This window comes from Salmo salar, chromosome ssa09, assembly GCF_905237065.1.
Source record: "Salmo salar chromosome ssa09, Ssal_v3.1, whole genome shotgun sequence".
Classification (NCBI taxonomy): domain Eukaryota; kingdom Metazoa; phylum Chordata; class Actinopteri; order Salmoniformes; family Salmonidae; genus Salmo; species Salmo salar.
Genome location: NC_059450.1, coordinates 86,545,772 through 86,567,389, shown reverse-complemented (window position 1 = coordinate 86,567,389; position 21,618 = coordinate 86,545,772). Strand labels below are relative to the sequence as shown.

At 43.0% G+C, this 21,618-nt stretch overlaps 1 protein-coding gene and 1 long non-coding RNA gene across 8 annotated transcripts in view; one reads left to right on the top strand and one right to left on the bottom strand.

Annotated features, from left to right (window-relative positions):
* Positions 1 to 13,485, top strand: part of LOC100380730 (UDP-N-acetylglucosamine--peptide N-acetylglucosaminyltransferase 110 kDa subunit) — a 33,644-nt gene extending 20,159 nt beyond the window's left edge. For all 7 annotated transcript variants that reach the window (XM_014213163.2, XM_014213160.2, XM_014213161.2 and 4 more), the window contains 6 exons: positions 8,365 to 8,481; positions 9,896 to 10,066; positions 10,533 to 10,685; positions 11,110 to 11,362; positions 11,613 to 11,736; positions 11,887 to 13,485. In XM_014213163.2, the coding sequence (XP_014068638.1) occupies positions 8,365 to 8,481; positions 9,896 to 10,066; positions 10,533 to 10,685; positions 11,110 to 11,362; positions 11,613 to 11,736; positions 11,887 to 12,067 (999 nt within the window). In that variant the 3' untranslated portion in view covers positions 12,068 to 13,485. The remainder of the gene's footprint in view (positions 1 to 8,364; positions 8,482 to 9,895; positions 10,067 to 10,532; positions 10,686 to 11,109; positions 11,363 to 11,612; positions 11,737 to 11,886) is intronic.
* LOC106612203 (uncharacterized) lies at positions 13,053 to 16,578 on the bottom strand. The gene is made up of 2 exons (XR_001330256.2): positions 16,240 to 16,578; positions 13,053 to 15,373 (listed from the first exon to the last, which is right to left on the bottom strand). It is a non-coding gene; the product is annotated as an uncharacterized lncRNA (long non-coding RNA).
* Between the last annotated feature and the right edge of the window lie 5,040 nt (positions 16,579 to 21,618).

Here is a 21,618-nt window from a genome sequence, read left to right as displayed (position 1 = left end):
GATGGGTCAGATTTGCAAGCCCTCACATAACATACAGGGGATTGTTGATCTTGCCAAACAAATTGCAATCAGGGAATCCTCGAGGTACTGTTTGTCCTCTTGCCATGTTTCCTATGAATGGCTACCCCTACTGCAGTCAACAGCACTGCACCCCCAACAGCTACTCGCCCAAGCCTTCCCCATTTCTCCTTCTCCCAAATCCATTCAGCTGATGTTCTGAAAGAGCTGCAAAATCTGGACCCCTACAAATCAGCCGGGCTAGACAATCTGTACCCTTTCTTTATAAAATTATCTTCCGAAATTGTTGCAACCCCTATTACTAGCCTGTTCAACCTCTCTTTCGTATCGTCTGAGATTCCCATAGATTGGAAAGCAGCTGCTGTCATCCCCCTCTTCAAAGGAGGGGACACTCTTGACCCAAATTGCTACAGACCTATATCCATCCTACCCTACCTTTCTAAGGTCTTCGAAAGCCAAGTCAACAAACAGATTACTGACCATTTCGAATCCCACCGCACCTTTTCCGCTATGCAATCTGGTTTCAGAGCTTGTCATGGGTGTACCTCAGCCACGCTCAAGGTCCTAAACGATATCGTAACCGCCATCGATAAGAAACAATACTGTGCTGCCGTATTCATTGACCTGGCCAAAGCTTTCGACTCTGTCAATCACCACATCCTCATCGGCAGACTCAATAGCCTTGGTTTCTCAAATAATTACATCGCCTGGTTCACCAACTACTTCTCTGATAGAGTTCAGTGTGTCAAATCGGAGGGCCTGTTGTCCGGACCTCTGGCAGTCTCTATGGGGGTGCCACAGGGTTCAATTCTTGGGCCAACTCTTTTCTCTGTATACATCAATGATGTCGTTCTTGCTGCTGGTGAGTCTCTGATCCACCTCTATGCAGACGACACCATTCTGTATACTTCTGGCCCTTCTTTGGACACTGTGTTAACAACCCTCCAGACGAGCTTCAATGCCATACAACTCTCCTTCCGTGGCCTCCAACTGCTCCTAAATACAAGTAAAACTAAATGCATGCTCTTCAACTGATCGCTGCCTGCACCTGCCCGCCTGTCTAGCATCACTACTCTGGACGGTTCTGACTTAGAATATGTGGACAACTACAAATACCTAGGTGTCTGGTTAGACTGTAAGCTCTCCTTCCAGACTCACATCAAACATCTCCAATCCAAAGTTAAATCTAGAATTGGCTTCCTATTTCACAACAAAGCATCCTTCACTCATGCTGCCAAACATACCCTCGTAAAACTGACCATCCTACCGATCCTCGACTTCGGCGATGTCATTTACAAAATAGCCTCCAACACCCTACTTAACAAACTGGATGCAGTCTATCACAGTGTCATCCGTTTTGTCACCAAAGCCCCATATACTACCCACCACTGCGACCTGTACGCTCTCGTTGGCTGGCCTTCGCTTCATAATCGTCGCCAAACCCACTGGCTCCAAGTCATCTACAAGACCCTGCTAGGTAAAGTCCCCCCTTATCTCCGCTCACTGGTCACCATAGCAGCACCCACCTGTAGCACGCTCTCCAGCAGGTCACCCCCTCTCTGGTCACCCCCAAAGCCTATTCCTCCTTTGGTCATCTCCTTCCAGTTCTCTGCTGCCAATGACTGGAACGAACTACAAAAATCTCTGAAACTGGAAACACTTATCTCCCTCACTAGCTTTAAGCACCAGCTGTCAAAGCAGCTCATAGATCACTGCACCTGTACATAGCCCATCTATAATTTAGCCCAAACAACTACCTCTTCCCCAACTGTATTTATTTATTTTGCTCCTTTGCACCCCATTATTTCTATTTCTACTTTGCACTTTCTTCCACTACAAATCTACCATTCCAGTGTTTTACTTGCTATGTATTTACATTGCCTTTTTTTGCCTTTACCTCCCTTATCTCACCTCATTTGCTCACATTGTATATAGACTTATTTTTTTTCTACTGTATTATTGACTGTATGTTTGTTTTACTCCATGTGTAACTCTGTGTTGTTGTATGTGTCGAACTGCTTTGCTTTATCTTGGCCAGGTCGCAATTGTAAATGAGAACTTGTTCTCAACTTGCCTACCTGGTTAAATAAAGGTGAAATAAAAAATGAATTAATTTTACTTTCGTGTCAAATCGCCAGTTGGCAACCCATCCCTGATGGGATTAATTGTCGCACAAACATTACACTAATTCACTATGGTAAATTAAAATGATAATTCTTCTTCCGGTGTTCTATGCATTGCGCATCGCATAGAGTGGGGAGAAAAATAATCTATGCATAGTAAATTACTTCCCTAGAGCAATAAAATAATATGCATATATACATACAAAGGATTTTTTTTTCCTGTATATGTTTGAGTCAAAGGTCACGTTTCAGCATCAAGGATATTATTGCAGTGAATTTTAAATATAAAGGTGTAGTAATTGGTCGAGAGCAAGCGGCCTGGCTCAATACTAGGCCCTTTATTGTTCACTATTTACATTTTAATAATGTTGGTTTGTACCTTTTTTTAATAATAAATGGGACTGTGTAGATGAGTTATTTATTCCCCTTCAGTGCAGCAGACCATTAAAAGCTCTTAGATGTAAGGTCCCCTGTTTTGGGGACCAAAGTGCTTCTGTTACCAGTTCCGACCATCAATTTTACTTAAATCGATCTGTGGACGCCGTAGATCAAATGGCTTGCATTGAGCGATAGCCCTGTTTCCCACGGACATTTTTTTTTTTTTTTTATGAGCCTGTGATGTAGGATGTGAAATCTGAAACGACTTGAAGCTGGGATGTCCCTCCTACCATTTCATTAGCTCTTCCGACTGTCCATGAACTCCTGGCTGAATCCTACATCGCAGCCACTGACAAAGCATATTCCTGCAATCGTTACATCGTAGCGCATTCATGTAAAATAATAAACAGAAAGGGTTTGGTTCTATTCATCATAGACGGACGAGATGAATGGCGAGTTCCTAGCGAGTTCAGGAAGCAAAGCTAGAGCCCTGAGACGTTCACAGCGATGGGGGCAGATGTTTTGATCAAGAGACCTTTATAAAATATGCACATTCTCTCTCTAACACTAAACATACAACTATGTACTTTACAGTTATAAGGAAGGTGAAATCGTATAATTCGTCGTTTTTTATTTGATTATGATTTATAACGAAAGCATAAATCATTTCAAACCTTATTCATTGTTGAATAGGAAATGCATCATAAAATATTTCATTTTCACATTTGTACTGTGTACTTGCGCTTGTCTTCAAGTGACTACACCTCAGCAATTTAGTTATATTTTCATCAGAAAGGTGAGATTTTAACTAAAGTATGCAGCATTAATTGTTATTGTTTATGGCCTCATGATAAATACTTACTTTGGGGCATTACGTAGACGACATTTTCGATGACATTTAACTGGTTAAAGACCTTCAGCTTGGCTTTGATTCAAATCAAAAATTTCTCACCGATCTTAAATGGTGATAAAACCAAGTTTTGTTTTTCTCCAAAGCTCATAGAATTGACCCTGAAGATCTGCATATCTGCACCTTGAACTCCCTCATGTCTTTTTAAAACGCACATTGAAAAACCTAACTATGACTAAGAACAGGAAGTTCCACTCCATCCTGTCGAACACCTTCTCAACATCCCAGTGACGACAGCAGGACAGTGGTCTTCTGTGCGTTTTAACTTGATCTATTAAATAAAAAAAGATGGTGGATGAAGAGTATCTGTCTCTAATAAATCTAGTTTGATCCGCTTTTATTACTTTCGGAAGTGTTTCGTCTTTTGGTGAGCAATTTGGTAGTTATTTTATGGCCGGAAGGACGAGCAGGATAGAGGGTCCTTGTCAACACTGAGGGCTGTGAACATAGTTTGGGAGAGCTCCGTTTTAACAACGCTGTAATAGTCTGGGGGAGAGAGCTCCGTTTTTAACAACGCTGTAATAGTCTGGGGGAGAGAGCTCCGTTTTTAACAACGCTGTAATAGTCTGGGGGAGAGAGCTCCGTTTTTAACAACGCTGTAATAGTCTGGGGGAGAGAGCTCCGTTTTTAACAATGCTGTAATAGTCTGGGGGAGAGAGCTCCGTTTTTAACAACGCTGTAATAGTCTGGGGGAGAGAGCTCCGTTTTTAACAACGCTGTAATAGTCTGGGCTAAGCTGGGGCAAAAAAGCTTTTTAGAACTCTCTGGAGAAATCCATCTGGGCCTGGGGACTTGTTAGGTGGCATGGAGATAATTGCTTCAAGGATCTCAGGAGTGAAAGGGGAGTTGCGATCTTGGTGGGTCTCTGATTAGTTTTGGTCGTGAGAGTCCTTCTAGGAAGGAATGGACTTCTGCATCTGTTTTTCTCTCAGAAGTATATAATTGCCAGTAAAAGTCATGTGAGATATTTGGATCGTATGTGACCTTGTCATCTGCTGTTCAGATGGCGATGATTGTACGCTCTGACTACTCGTTTAAAAAAAAAATCTGCTAGGCCTATTGCTATACTCATGGTATTTCTGTTTAGTACATCTCCCGAGTATAGTCCATGTTTAGTTTTGCTTTGGCTACTTTAAGTTGACTCTAGGAGGATACTGTCTGGGATTATTTATGTACTTTTTCGCTGTGTTCCAACTCCCTCAAGATCTAACCTGTGTGCTTCCATTGCTTTTTATTTAGAGGAAGCATATGCAATTAGATGACCTTTTAAGTGTGACTTTGGCAGCGTCCCACATTGGCTGGAGAAATAGGAGAGACTTGTAGTTGTCTATCCATGTAGTAACCGATGTATGGAATGCTTCATTTAACATGGAGCTGTTGAATTTCCAGCTCTTTGACCTCAGGATGTTTTTAGAGGTCAAAGCGGAGGTGGACAAAGACGTGATCTGAAAGTGCTATGTGTCCGATTTTGTACAAGTGGCAGACTTTATGGAAATCTTTGGGCTAAAAATGTAATCTATACGGGAGTAGGTGTTATGGACATTGAAGTAGTATGTATAGTCCACGGATAAGCTATTAGTCTCTCTCCAGATATCTATCAGACCCATCTCTTTAAGAGTTCCACAATATTGAGCTCAGGGCGAGGATCTCCTTCCAGAGAGACATCAGGTATTGTAACGTACTCTGTTTAACAGAAACATGGCTCTCTCGGGATATACTGTCCCCATCCATATAGCCATCTGTGTTCTCAGTAGTACATCGTGCAGACTGGAATAAAGAACTCTCCGGGAAGAAGAAAGGTGGGGGGGGTGTATGTTTCATGATTATCTACTTATGGTGTGATTGTGATAACATACAGAAACTCAAGTCCTTTTGTTAACCCGACCTAAAGTACCTCACAATCAAATGCCAAATGTATTCCCTCCCAAGAGAATTTTCTTTCGTTATAGTCACAGCCGTGTATCATCCCCCTGAAGCCGATACCACGACGGCCCTCAAGGAGCTACACTGGACTTTATGCAACCTGGAAACCACATCCTGAGACTGCATTTATTGTAGCTGGGGATTTTAACAAAGCAAATTTGAGGAAAACGCTTCTGAAATTTTACCAGCACATTAGTACTGTAGTACATTAAATCTGATCACAACTGTTTTGCGCCACCCTTCCTATAGGCAGAAACTCAAACAGGAAGTACCTGTGCTAAGGTCTATTCAATGCTGGTCTGACCAATCGGAATCCATGCTTCAAGATTGTTTTGCACGTGCGGACACTGATGTGTTCTGGGTAGCCTCTGAGAATAACATTGACGAATACACAGATACGGTGTCTGAGTTCATCAGGAAGTGTATAGGAGATGTTGTACCCGCTGTGACTATTAAAACCTATTCAAACCAGAAACCGTGGATAGATGGCAGCGTTTGTGCAAAACTGAAAGTGTGAAACTCTGCATTTAACCATGGAAAGGTGACTGGGAATATGGCTGAATACAAACAGTGTAGTTATTCCCTCTGTAAGGCAATCAAACAGGCAAAACATCAGTATAGAGACAGTGGAGTCACAATTCAATGGCTCAGACACGAGACTTATGTGGCAGGGTCTACAGACAATCAAGGACTACAAAGGGAAAACCAGCCAGGTCGCGGACACCGTCTTGCTTCCGGACAAGCTAAAAACCTTTGCCCGCTTTGAGGATAACACAGTGCCACCGATGTGTCCAGCTACCAAGGACTGTGGGCTCTCCTTCTCCATGGCCAATGTAAGTAAGACATTTAAGCGTGTTAACCCTCACAAGGCTGCCAGCCCAGACGGCATCCCTAGCCGTGTCCTCAGAATATGCGTATACCGGCTGGTTTGAGTGTTTAGGGACATGATCAATCTCTCCCTATCCCAGTCTGCTGTCTCAACTTGCTTCAAGATGTCCACCATTGTTCCTGTACCCAAGAAAGCAAAGATAACTGAACTAAATGACAATCGCCCCGTAGCACTCACTTCTGTCATCATGAAGTGCTTTGAGAGGCTAGTCAAGGATCACATCACCTCTACCTTACCTGACACCCTAGACCCACTTCAATTTGCTTAGCACCCCCAATAGATCCACAGATGATGCAATCGCCATCACACTGCCCTATCCCATCTGGACAAGAGGAATGTCTATGTAAGAATGCTGTTTATTGACTAGCTCAGCATTCAGCACCATAGTGCTCATCATTAAGCTTGGGGCCCTGGGTCTGAACCCCACCCTGTACAATTGGGTCCTGGACTTCCTGACGGGCTGCCCCCAGGTGGTGAAGTTAGGAAACATCTTCACTGATCTTCAACACAGGGGCCCACAAGGGTGTGTGCTCAGCCCCCTCCTGTACATCCATGACTACATGACCACGCACGCCTCCAACTCAATTATGCAGTTTACAGACGACACATTAGTAAGCCTAATTACCAACAATGACGAGACAGTCTACCGGGAGGAGTTGAGGGCCCGAGGAGAAGGGTGCCAAGAAAATAAACTCACTCAACGTCAACAAAACAAAGGAGATGATCGTGGACTTCAGGAAATGACAAAGGGAGCACGCCCCTATCCACATTGATGGGGCCGCAGTGGAGCGGGTGAAAAGATTTAAGTTCCTCGCCGTACACATCACTGACGATCTGAAACCTCAGGAGGCTGAAGAAATTTGGCTTGTCACCTAAAACCCTCACAAACATTTATAGATGCACAATTGAGAGCATCCTGTCGGGCTGTATCACTGCCTGGTACGGCAAGTGCACCGCCCAAAAACCGCAAGGCTCTCCAGAGGTTGGTGTGGTCTGCTCAACGCATTACTGGGGGCAAACTTCCCGCCCTCCTGGACACCTACAGCACCCGGAGCCATAGGAAGGCCAAAAAGATCATCAAGGACATTAACCACCTGAGCCACAGCCTGTTCATCCCACTGTCATCCAGAAGGCGAGGTCAGTACAGGTGAATCAAAGCTGGGATCGCGTGACAGAAGCTGTTTTTCACTCAAGGCCATCGGACTGTTAAATAGCCATCACGAGCCAGCTCCTACCTGGTTTATGCAACCCTGCACCTTTGAGGCTGCTGCCCTATATACATGGAATCACTGGTCGCTTAAAAAATCAATACTGTATTTTAGTCAATGCCACTCCAACATTGCTCAATGTAATATTTATAAATTTCTTAATTCCATTATTGTACTTTTAGATTTGTGACTTGTTTTTAGATACTACTGCACTGTTGGAGCTTGGAGCACAAGCATTTCGCTACTATCTGCTAAATATGTGACCAATAAAATTTGATTTTATTACTAAATGTTTGATATCTTATGGCTTTCAGCCAGAAGTCTAGTGAGCTCTGAATGAGTTATCTGTACAGCTGCCCCCCCCCCCCCGCTTCCTAATAGTGTTGTTTTTTTGTTTTTTTTCCCCCCCTCTGCTCCAGGTACACATGCTGCTCTTCCTTCTGAAATACATACATCACAACTTTGTTCATTTGCACAATTTCTCTCATTCACTTAAGCTTGTAAAATGTCTATACTCACTGAAAATGACATTCGGTAGCTACTAGCTATGCTTGTATAACTTTGAGATGGATTTGCCTGTCTGCAATAAGTTTGTTCGTTTTCGTTCGTTAGCATTTTGCTAACAACGGCTATGTGATTTCGCTTTTAGTTTGTGCTAATTTTGTTAGCATTCCGGTGATAGAGGCCCAGTGGTCTTTTCTTTCTGTGCTATGGTGGTAATTATTATTCCCAGGGTACCCTTGAAAATGAGACCCTGGTCTCAATGGGTTTCCCCTGCTTACATAAACTGACATCTGAAAGGAAAACGGTGTGCTTTGATGAATTAAAAATAATGCTTTTTAGATCTACAATCCTGACTTGGTTTCTTGACATGCAGTTCACCTCCAGTATTCTTGTTTTTATTTTCTTCAACAGAAAAAGGCGGTGATTGACTTCAAGTCTAACGGCCACATCTTTGACAACCGCATCGTTCTGAATGGCATTGACCTCAAGGCCTTCCTGGACAGCCTGCCTGACGTCAAGGTGGTCAAGGTGAGACAGTGACATGGTGAATAGCCCTAACCCTTCCTGGACAAGCCTGTCTGACGTCAAGGTGAGACAGTGACATGGTGAATAGCCCTAACCCTTCCTGGACAGCCTGCCTGACGTCAAGGTGGTCAAGGTGAGACAGTGACATGGTGAATAGCCCTAACCCTTCCTGGACAAGCCTGTCTGACGTCAAGGTGAGACAGTGACATGGTGAATAGCCCTAACCCTTCCTGGACAGCCTGCCTGACGTCAAGGTGGTCAAGGTGAGACAGTGACATGGTGAATAGCCCTAACCCTTCCTGGACAGCCTGCCTGACGTCAAGGTGGTCAAGGTGAGACAGTGACATGGTGAATAGCCCTAACCCTTCCTGGACAAGCCTGCCTGATGTCAAGGTGAGACAGTGACATGGTGAATAGCCCTAACCCTTCCTGGACAGCCTGCCTGACGTCAAGGTGGTCAAGGTGAGACAGTGACATGGTGAATAGCCCTAACCCTTCCTGGACAAGCCTGTCTGATGTCAAGGTGAGACAGTGACATGGTGAATAGCCCTAACCCTTCCTGGACAGCCTGCCTGACGTCAAGGTGGTCAAGGTGAGACAGTGACATGGTGAATAGCCCTAACCCTTCCTGGACAGCCTGCCTGACGTCAAGGTGGTCAAGGTGAGACAGTGACATGGTGAATAGCCCTAACCCTTCCTGGACAGCCTGCCTGACGTCAAGGTGGTCAAGGTGAGACAGTGACATGGTGAATAGCCCTAACCCTTCCTGGACAAGCCTGCCTGACGTCAAGGTGAGACAGTGACATGGTGAATAGCCCTAACCCTTCCTGGACAGCCTGCCTGACGTCAAGGTGGTCAAGGTGAGACAGTGACATGGTGAATAGCCCTAACCCTTCCTGGACAAGCCTGTCTGATGTCAAGGTGAGACAGTGACATGGTGAATAGCCCTAACCCTTCCTGGACAAGCCTGTCTGATGTCAAGGTGGTCAAGGTGAGACAGTGACATGGTGAATAGCCCTAACCCTTCCTGGACAGCCTGCCTGACGTCAAGGTGGTCAAGGTGAGACAGTGACATGGTGAATAGCCCTAACCCTTCCTGGACAGCCTGCCTGACGTCAAGGTGGTCAAGGTGAGACAGTGACATGGTGAATAGCCCTAACCCTTCCTGGACAAGCCTGCCTGACGTCAAGGTGAGACAGTGACATGGTGAATAGCCCTAACCCTTCCTGGACAAGCCTGCCTGACGTCAAGGTGAGACGGTGACATAGAGAATGTTCTGTGACCATATTTCCATTGGACTATGAACTGTCGGAAAGGTACCCAATTGTCTGTTCTTAAATTTGAACAGTGAAGACCTGCCCTTATCCTCCAGAAAATATGTTGCAAATCACTAACTCCTTCCTTCCTTCCTGTGCAGATGAAGTGTTCCATTGGGGAGAGTGGCGCAGCAGAAACCAACGGGGCTCTGTCCATGCCCGTCATCCCCATGAACACAGCAGCTGAGGCCATCATCAACATGATCAACCAGGGACAGATACAGGTCACCATCAATGGATTCACCGTCAGCAATGGACTGGCCACCACACAGGTACTGGAGGGAGACACACACACACAGGAAATGGATAAGAATGAGTACCAGGGTGTTATTTTGCTGGTTGGAGTGAAGCAGTGAGGTACCTGTGTGGTTCACCTTTGATCCCAGCCATGTGACCTAATGAAGCAGGAAGTTACTAGTAGGGTTACATCTCATGTATACTGTGTGTTTTCAGATACTTCCAGGGGAGAAGGTTTTAGTATCAGGGTCTGAATCCCTCCTGGTATGGCACAAAGACCGGCTAGTACTGGATAAAGACATTGGGTCACTTGCATGTCTACTTTTGGGGATTTGGCACCTGGGAAAATGGTTCCAGTACTGTAGTGAACAGGGGTCAGAACGGGGGTTTAGAACAGGGGTGTAAGGTCAACACTGTCACTATGCACTAGCCTCTCCTCATCTGTCTCTCTGCTCATAATAAATCTCTCCATCATAACCTCCGCCTTGTCCTCCATCTCAGCTCAACAACAAGGCGGCTACAGGAGAGGAGGTTCCTCGTACCATCGTGGTGACAACCCGCTCCCAGTACGGCCTGCCTGAAGACTCCATCGTCTACTGCAACTTCAACCAGCTCTACAAGATCGACCCTCCCACCCTGCAGATGTGGGCCAATGTAAGCATCAAGCTAGAAAACACTTTCTCCATGCTCCTGTTGTCTGAGATGTTCATGTTTCTTCAGGAATACCCCTTTTCCGTGACTCTCAGGGTGTCTGAAATGGCACCCTGGTTCCTATGTGATGATGCACTAGCTTTGACCAGGCCCTATCCCATGGTCAAATGTAGTGCACTATATATGGAATGGGGGCTCTGGTAAACAGTAGTGCACTATATAGGGAATAGGGGCTCTGGTCAACAGTAGTGCACTATATATAGGGAATAGGGGCTCTGGTCAACAGTAGTGCACTATATATAGGGAATAGGTGCTCTGGTCAACAGTAGTGCACTATATAGGGCTCTGGTCAACAGTAGTGCCATTTTTAATTCCATTTCAGACACACAGCACCTCTTACTGATCTCGTCTCCGGTCTCTCCTGTAGATCCTGAAGCGTGTTCCCAACAGTGTTCTGTGGTTACTGCGTTTCCCTGCAGTGGGTGAGCCCAACATCCAACAGTACGCCCAGAACTTCGGCCTGCCCGGCTCCCGCATCATCTTCTCTCCCGTGGCGCCCAAGGAGGAACATGTGAGACGGGGCCAGCTGGCCGACGTGTGTCTGGACACGCCACTCTGTAACGGACACACCACCGGCATGGACGTCCTCTGGGCCGGGACACCCATGGTTACAATGCCAGGTGAGACGGTGTATGATCGCAGGACAGAGATGTTTCCTCCTGAAGTGTTCACTACTCTCCATAAATTAGAACGTGTTGGATCAGTGTTGACTTAGGTTAGAGGGGGTTTCTATGTCCCAGTCATTTCCATTTCTAATCCATGAAGAGAACAAATGCACACTACGGAGGAAGGAGAGGTAATTGGGATGCACGGTTCTGTGTGATGTGTGAACGACAAGTCCGTCTTTAAATGTGACGTGTGCCCGTACAGGTGAGACTCTGGCGTCACGCGTGGCAGCCTCTCAGCTGCAGTGTCTGGGTTGTCCTGAGCTCATCGCCCACACCAGACAGGAATATGAGGACGTGGCTGTCAAACTGGGCTGTGACATGGAATAGTAAGAACCTCTGACCAACACACACACACACCAGCTAGCTCTCTCTAAATCTCCCTCTTCTCACACTCCATCTGTCTCTCCATCTCTCCTGTGGTTGAGAATCTCTCCCTCTTCTCACCATTGCTGTAACTGACCCGGTTCTCCCCCCAGTCTGAAGATGATCCGGTCCCGTGTGTGGAAGCAGCGTATCTGCAGCCCTCTGTTCAACACCAAGCAGTACACTATGGATCTGGAGAAGCTCTACCTGCAGATGTGGGAGCGCCACGCCAGCGGCGGCAAGCCAGACCACCTGGTCAAACTGCAGCCCGTTGAGAGCAGCGAGAGCGCCTGAAGTCCCGGACCCTGGGGTCGTCCCAAATGGCACCCTATTCAGTACACTGCTTATGACCAGGACCTAAAGAGGATGTGGACCAAGGTAGTGCACTACAAAAAAGGAACAGGGTGCTATATGGGATGCAACCCCCGACCAGATGTCCCATCGATCGATGCACGCCGCTCCACCCTGACCTCTAACCTCACCACCTGACCCTGTCCACCTCCAGCCGCCCCACCCTGACCTTTAACCTCACCACCTGACCCTGTCCACCTCCAGTCGCTCCACCCTGACCTCTAACCTCACCTCCAGCCGCCCCACCCTGACCTTTAACCTCACCACCTGACCCTGTCCACCTCCAGCCCCTCCAGAGCAGTAGAAGCGCCTGGGCTGGAACTCTGACCCCCACGAACTCTGACCCCCACTTGCCCTTCACTCTACCCCTCCTGCCCAAAGCTTCGTGCCTATCTGCTCCTCTTTAGCCCCTTTCAACCCTGCTTCCCTCCCCTGTGACTTGGACTCTTGTCTGTTGTAGAGCCTGCAGGTGTGTCCACTGTCTCATCACCTCATCCCACCTTCTGCCTCCTCCACTCTAGTCATATCCCATCCATGTCTGTTTCCCTGAGCCAGACTGAGCCAGAACCACTCTGCTCTTCACCTGAGACTCTTCCCCAAACCACAGCTTCCATACAGGGTACGAGGGGAGGAACACCCCCTCTCCATCCAGCGCCTGGAAGACTCCCCCCGTGGCTTCTTCTCTTCTGTGTGTATATGGGACTTGTTACACAAGTCTGCATCAATGTTTTTTTCTATCTCAGTGTAATAATTTAATCTGGAGTAAGAGTATAAAGGGACTGTTGCACCGCAGTCTGAACATCTAGTAACTCTAGTCTTGAAGTAAAAACGTTGGATCAGCTTAAACATGTTGAAACATTTTGTTTATAGTCTGTAGCTGCTCTTGGTTTTTCTCATCTTAGGCTATTGGTTATTCAGGATGAGAGTAGTTTTATTACATTTCAGAGAGAAAGATCATAACCACTCCCTTCCCTCACCACCACCAAATGCCAACTTTAAGGATTTTGTCATGTTTCAATGTAAGAAAACAAAAAAATACTCTCAATTGCTTTGTCCTCTTGTTCGATGTCACACTATGCTGGTTAAAACCAAACCGTATGGATAAACTGGACAGACAGGAGTTTGTTGTCAGTACTACCCATTTGAAAGGCCCTGTATTTCTTTCACCCTTAGTTATGCCCACCTCTCCCTACGTGTAATGATTGATTTTATCACTCAAACCAGGAATGGCCTAGGTAAGTATTTTCTAAGCAGTTTTAGTTTTGTACTCATCTTTCTGTGAACTGTTTTATTTAAGCTTTGTCTGGTATGCTGCAAGGCTCTGACTCCATTTCTGTTGAAATAAAGAAAAATATGGTAAACCTCCTGGAATGTGTGATCATTTTGCTGCTTTAATCAGGGTAGTGTATGGGCACGTTCCCCCAATATTGCTTCCACCTTACACATATGTTTGTTTTCTCAATTTGGTACAACTTTTTCAACACTGTAGATGTTCAAAACGTGTACACAAGACGGAACTGTGGCTGTAAAGATGTTCTAAATGTAATAACTGTTAGCCATAAATAATAGTTTTGTAATAATTACAAAATAGAAAATTCAACAGAACTGCAATATGAACAAAACTATATAAATATCTCTTTGAACAAGCTAACAAAAAGTTAGGTTTGTCTTAAAACATTCAGTCATAGATTTTATGTGCAGTTACTTGTATCATGATGAACAAAATCCAGCTAAGGTCCAACTGTAAATCCAGCTATCAAAAGGTCCAAAAGGGCAATTACTCTACTTTGAAGCATATTTCTCTGAAACCGTTAATCAAAGAAGTTCCATAGATTGATGCACACCGCCCCAACCTGCCCTCCCCCTTCCTGTGACTTGGGCATTCTCTCAATTGGATTTGCTCGCCTCCTGCATCCGCTCTGTCGTCTCGCCTCCTTTTGAAAAAGGTCAATCGAGGAGAGGCGGCGAGAAGGGAAGTAGCATATTGTTTTTAAACGCATGCTTTTCTCCTCTGACAAAAAAGCAGATTCAAAGGCGGTGCGGCAGATTTCAAAACCCTTCCGAAGGACTCTGGCAGGTTTCACATGACTATCCTCCATGAAAGGTGGCTATTGAGGAGGGGAGGAGCCTCTTCCATTCGCCTACTAACGAATCGACATCTCGACCACTTATCGGTTTCTGGGTGACGGAGGACAGGGTGGAGGAAGGCCTTGGACTCTGTTGTGGATCCCGCAGGTGTATCCCCTCCTTCACGATAGTCTTCACTAGTTTTTATTTTCATATGCCTAGTCGGGGTGTCACTAGGGTTGAAGCATTTGCTACATTCTTGGCACCTGTGTGATTTATCCCCTGTATGAATTCTCAACAGTAGTCAAGTATACCTTCTGTGTGAGGTGTTTCTTCTTATTTTGGCACTGCTATTATTTCTCCCGTCTGTGGATCATCAAACAATATGTTTGGAGAGGGTGTTCACTATGGCTGAAGCATTTTTCCACGTTCTTTAACATCGATATGGTTTCGCTCCTATATGAGTTTTCATATGATCTGTCAGGCATCCCATACGTGTGAAGCATTTCCTACATTCTTTGCACTGACATGACTTCTCCCCTGTGTGAATTCTCATGTGTGGCCTCAGGGTTCGTCTTTGAGTCAATTGTTTTCCACATTCTTGACATCTATGATTTTTCCCCTGTGGGACTCATGTTTTTATGAGAATAAAATGTTTCTTTACTGTGAATTTGCAGGTGATCTATATTGTTGAGGCCATCCTGCCTCCAGCACAGCTTTCTTTCATTGTCCAGTTTCTCTTTGATTTGAGTGTCTTAGACCCTGACAGTGGTCCTCTACTCTCCACCTCATCACTTTCCCTGTTTTCACTGAGCTGCAGAACAGTCTGGATTTACTGCAGAGAGGGGTTGAGAGTCTGATTGGTTCTGATACTCTGTAATCCTCTCCATCAGGGTCTGTTTTCTTCAGTTGTGTTGGTGGGTAGAGAGTCCCTCTCTCTATCCTCCACAGTTTGGGTTTGGTGAAGATGTGAGGGCTGAGGTGGGTTCTCCTGATCACAATACATTTTCCACACAGGCAGGAGAGAATATAAAAACTCTATGATATCAGCCTCCCCCAGTCCTTGAAGCTGCTCTTCCTCCTGACTGGTCCCGAGTTCCTCTTCCTCCTGTTCCTTTTTAATGTGTGTGGACTCTGGGTCCTCCTGCCTCAGACTGGGGCTCCACTCCTCAGGGGCAACCTCTTCAGATATGGGGAGAGTGAGTTACTGGGGTTCTGATAGAGGAAATATGAAGTTACCTAGAATTCATTAAATAGTTTGACATTTTCTATCTAAAACTGAATACAAAGTGGCTAAATACAAAACAAAAATTCTCTGGGTCCTATCTGAAACATGAAATTACACAGTGGTGGAAAAAGTACTCAATTGTCATACTTGAGTCAAAGTAAAGAACTTAATACACAATGACTCAAGTAAAAGTGAAAGTCACCCAGTAAAATACTACTTGAGTAAAAGTCTAACATTATTTTTGTTTTAAATATACTTAAGTATGAGAAGTGAATGTAATTGCTAAAATACCCCCGTACCTACCAGCTAGCTAACTGTGCACTTACTGCCGCTGGTGAACCTCTGCAGCTCTTTGCTAATGAGTAGGCTTACTAGCGCTAGTTACAAAACTACATGGCGAAACAAAGTTCACTTATGCAGGAAAACACAGAACACACAAGAAAGGCCTGACTATATTGTTTAGCATTTCACTATGCATATGTATATTTGACCAATAAAATGTGATTTGATTTAGCCTGATGTTTTCATGCCTGCCTTTAGTGTGTTGTAACTCCAGGCCTATGTTTGATTCAAAGTGAGCTACTGTATTCATACCCGCTGTGATGTTAGGCCGATGTGTAATCATTTCATGTTTTTATACCTGCCTTGCTAGGCCAGGCAGGCTTATATGTTTGCTTATTCAAGTGAGGTAGTGTAGTCAGACCTGCCGTGGTAGTATGGTGAATGATTTCATGTTTCAGGTCTGCCTCTACAGTAGCGTTTGCTTTAATGTTATGGATGTCTGATGAAGACCTAGGGTCCAAACGTTAATAAATATCACCTCCGAGCAGCAGTGTGCGGCGTTCTCCTTTCTGTTTTCCTTGTTCAAAGTCAGACATTCATTTCACACCCGCTGCATAGTCCAAGATTTAGGCTAGCCTAGGCACAAACACATCTATTGCCTGTGTTTGAGGGGTGCCGAATCCACTTGTCACTTAAATCTCGCTTGATTGATTGCGTTCATTTTACTCCTGCGACTCTTTCATACTCTTGCTTGTGCCTGTAATTTTTCCCCGTTAACGTTACGACCACGGAAATGTTCGTAATTATCCGTCAAACAGATTCCACATATGGCTGAAACGGGCTCAATGGAATACATTGCCTTTCCGTTGCAACTGGGTCATTCTATGGAAATGGTGGCTTTTTGAACAGCCAACCTTTACGAATTGTAATTCTTTTTCTTTTTTTATCAACTTATAGTCAGATAATAGTTAACCCCTTAACATTATAAATCAACAAATGACAGCTTAACATTTTTATATTTTTACTACATTACATAAAAAAAATGCTTTGTCACTGGTGTTAGCTATATTTTAGATGACAATTCAGGCTTTCTAGAATGCAATTTCAGTCTAATTTGCATATATAATCAAAGACAGAAAAGGTTAGTAATGATAATACTAAGAAATTGTTTGGATTAGTAATAATTGACTTTAAACATGTACAGTTCTGTCGTCTGACATGTTTACATTTATACTTTTTGTTGTTGTTTGTAACATTAGAAATAGAGGTGGAGTCATCAAAATGTAATGCTCATATCCTTAAAATGTTTACTAATGAATATAGCAACAGTTAGGTAGATACAAAAACCATATTCAATGAAATTTGGCAACTGATGCCAGAACAACAATATACCATACATTAATACCAATGATGCAATGTAAATCCAGTGACACAATGTGAAACCAATGACAAACATAAGATTATTTCAAACAAATTTTATAAATTTATTAGTAATATTTTTAATTACAAATAATTTCAGATTTCATAGAATTGGTTGATTTAATATGAACAATAAAATTAGGGTTATTGGTCAAAGATTAAGACCAAAAGATGAAGCCTATTGACTAAAATGTCTTTCATAACACATTGTGATACAAACATATTAAACATGTCCACTAGAATATTAAAAACACTAACATTGAACATAAACTAAAACTGTTTTCCTAACCACACTGATATGAACATTTTGTATGCATTAAAACATTTTCATGGAAATGTTCCTGTATTGTTCTTCACTTTTACTTCAGATATGTTTGTTTTGCCATGTTATTGTGTCGCGTCCATCTCTTATCATCTCTGAGCCAATCTCCATTGCTTTCTAGCTACTGACGGCTTCTTCACTAGTAGACAGTTCACATCTGCCACTTTCACACAGTTAGGTGCTCCTCCAAGTACTTCCTGATACTCTGGCAAATTTGAACTGATCTTTTGTTCACTGGCAGCAGCTCTGGCATCAGACAAACAATCTGGTCATCCTCATACCAGTTGATATCATCTCTTAGGTTGCAAGTAGAACTTGTTGACGCCATTCCTGTGCTTGCACTTAACTTTGACATTATGTTCTTCAACCTGTATAATGCTAGGGTATGGTTGTTTGTCGTAGTTCACGATACACGTATATTGGTTTCCTTACTGTGTAAGCAGTCTATGGACAAGGTATGACAGCAATCAATGCTTTGGTTTTGTGCCACAAATGCAAAATAATTAGCATTTGAAATAATGGCCATGTAAACAAAAGTATGGCTTGCTGTCATACCTTGTCCGTAGACTGCATACATGGTAAGGAAACCAAATATGTAATTTTGTAATTTGGGTGAACTATCCGTTTAAGTAACTCTGTAGATACAGAGTACATATGTCTTCCTACAGACACATTGTCTTAATTCTGACCTTGCAGTACTGGGTTCACTGTCTGGAGAGGATGGGGGGTCAACACTGTTGTTCCTGCGCTCAATCTCTCTGTGTGTTTTGCCTATCTGATCCACCATTTCCTTCACTCCTGTCTTTTTCCCTTTCTTTGAGAACCTTCACTCTCTTTTTTGACTCTAAATCCTTTAAGTAAGTCTGGTGTTTTTGTTTAAGGAAGGCTGCTCTGCGGTGTGGGTCAGCATGCCTGCTCTGTCTGTAGAGTCTTTGCTTTTCAGCAGCACCTAATTTTGCCATATCTATCAAAAGGAAAGCCATATTATGTGATTACAATACTGAAACATTAATAAAATAAGTATTTTTTATATAATTGTTACTACAGTGACGATAACACCAGTGACAAATCGGCAGACAAGATGGCATATCTAAGATGGCGGCCACTGTAGCTCAAACCACACTTCTTAAATTGTAAATAAATCACTTAATCATGCAATTTTATCAATAATTTTTATCCAATCTCCTTTCCCCTTACTATAAACTGTATAACACCAGTGACATATCTTAAAAGTCCTCACATGAAATTACCAAGTTAATCATCAAATTGTTAACATATGAAGAGAAAGTGCACACTCACTATGTGCTTTTCAAAACAGTCCAGTCTCCAATGAACCTTTGACCCAGGAAGAATTTGGAAAGGATGTTGCATTTTTTCAAAGTGGTGGTTTTTATACATTGTAAAACCATTGACATGAGATTGAGAGACAGCTATTACTTGTAAATTATTTGTAATATTTATTTGATATTTTAGTTTTTTTAAGTAGTCCACTAAATAACTATAATACTTTCCTTTGTATTATGACATTTAAAGAGGGAGAAAAATATATTTATTTTACTCAAAATATGTCACTAAACCATGACTCCTGACCCAAGGGACAAGTCAACTTCATGGTACTGACCGTGCTCTACAATATATAAAAAAAATAGTTTGCAATATAACTGTCTTTTATATGATTTAGTAATAATAAAACACCTTAAAAAATATATTAAAATGTTTTTGTCATTATCTCACTTTTAAGTGTTTTTCCTGGTGATTAAGGCCGGGACAGGAAAGCCACCATTTTCGTAGAATGACCCATCTATAAGAACGCTAAAGCTTTGTCTGGGATTTAACAACTTGACACATAACAAGAAAATGAAGAAAGATAACTTTATTTTGATGGATGTTCATTTTTTGTGGAATTGAAAAAAAGTTGTCATTTGCTACAGTTAAAATGTTTACAAATTAAATGCGCTGAAATGAAAGCAATTATAGTGATATTATGTCTGACCTTGTAAACAATGTAAAGTATGTATAGATAGATGTAATCTAGAGCCAAGCATGTTGATTTTTAATCCTAGGGTATCCTGCTATTGACACGCTGTTGAATTATCCAACAGAACGTGACAACAACCAGCTCAGGTGAGTGCAGGTAGACCTCCACAGATGTTTTTGTGGTTGCAGTCCTGTTCCACCCCTTTATGATAATGTATTTTGTATATGCAAATACAAACAGTGTATTTATGCAAATGCTGCACATACAGTTGAAGTCGGAGGTTTACATACACTTAGGTTGGAGTCATTAAAACTCGTTTTTCAACCACTCCACAAATTTCTTGTTAACATATTATAGTTTTGGCAAGTCAGTTAGGACATCTACTTTGTGCATGACACAAGTAATTTTTCCAACAATTGTTTACAGACAGATTTTTTTCACTTATCACAATTCCAGTGGGTCTGAAGTCTACATACGCTAAGTTGACTGTATCTTTAAACAGCTTGGAAAATTCCAGAAAATGTTGTCATCGGTTTAGGCTAATTGACATCATTTTAGTCAATTGGAGGTGTACCTGTGAATGTATTTCAAGGCCTACCTTCAAACTCAGTGCCTCTCTGCCAGGGGCGAAAATCTGATATCAACTTTGGAGGGGACAATTACATGACATTTTCTCAAGAGCAATTCCTGAGGGGGACACGAAAAGTAGTGCTGTAACACATAGCCTACATTGTAATATGGTAAATGTATATTGAGGAACCAAAGAAATAAGGTGTTTGCCGTACTCCTAACTACCAGTACACAAAACTACACAACTAATCACAACAGCAATACCATTGCCTTTAACAAATCTTAGTTCAGTCACCAGTTTAAGTTGAGAGTGGGGGTATCCATGGCATTTTCCAATTATGTTCCTATTTTACAAGTAAAAAAATTGAGAACCTTTCATAATGTTGCCAAACAAAGACTCAACAAACTTACCTGAGACTCCCTGTCTCTGCCAGTCTGTCCCTGCATATCTGTCCCCAACTCTGCTGTCTGTGTGCCATCTGTTGCCTGCTCTGCCTAATGACATCATTGTGAAACATTTCCATTAGAATTTCATTTCTTTCTTATGAACATTTTATCAACTAGTCTTTGAGATATTAGGCTACTAGGGTTCTTACTTTGCGTTTTGGTGTACTGAAAAATACTCTGATGTCCGTCTTTTATTTTTCTGCCATTTTTCTACCTGGCTGGCTGGCTACACACACACACAGTGTGTAGGTTATTTACAGTAGGAGATGGGCTTCTATCATCTTATCTTTTATCATTCTATTTGGGCTTCGATCTAAAAGGTAGCTAGCAAATGTGAAACGGATTAAAATGACAAGAGTTGACAGCTGTATGAGTTCACCATTTACACAACATATGCTGCAACCTTTTGTAATTTTAATAGTTTGTTTCATATTGGCTGGCTTCCAACAATAGCTGAATTTGCAAAGCTAGCAAGCACAAATTCCGTTTCAGTGGTGTTTGCTATAATCTTTGCTACCCGGGTTAAATAAAGGTGAAATAAAATAAATAAATAAAAGTTCCCTTGCGACAATTTAGCTTTTGCAACGAGACCATTAAATATATTTAAGACAATGGTAGAAGAGAGTGTAGTTCTGTTCAGTTTGGACTCCAGTTTATCGCTAACCTTATCACAGGGACTTTGAAGCACTAACTTACATCATCTGCATGCTGATCTTGGAATAAATTGACGATAGCAAAGATTCCATCTTTGACGAGGCCACATAAATGGAATAGGTACTAGCTAGCTTAATAGTTAATATTTGCGCGCTAGCTCTGCATATTCAGCTAGTGTGTGCGCGATTGACTGGATTAACCTCACGTCAGTTACGTTCATTGAGTGCATTTCAGACAGTGGATACGACCCCTCTGTTACCTTGCCAACTAAGGAACTGGCAGTGGATCGAACCATTGTGAGGCAAAAGGTGGGGGGGTCGCAATCTTTTGAAACTTAAAAACGCGCTATTAAGTGTCTATAATCAGCACAGTTGCTTTCATTGCGTATTATTAATATTATTTAAATTACATAGTTATGTTTCAGTGATATATTGGGGGGGACAAATCCTATTTTTCCCAGGATGGGGGGGTCGTGTCCCCCCCGTCCCACCCGGGATTTCCGCCCCTGCTCTCTGCTTGACATCATG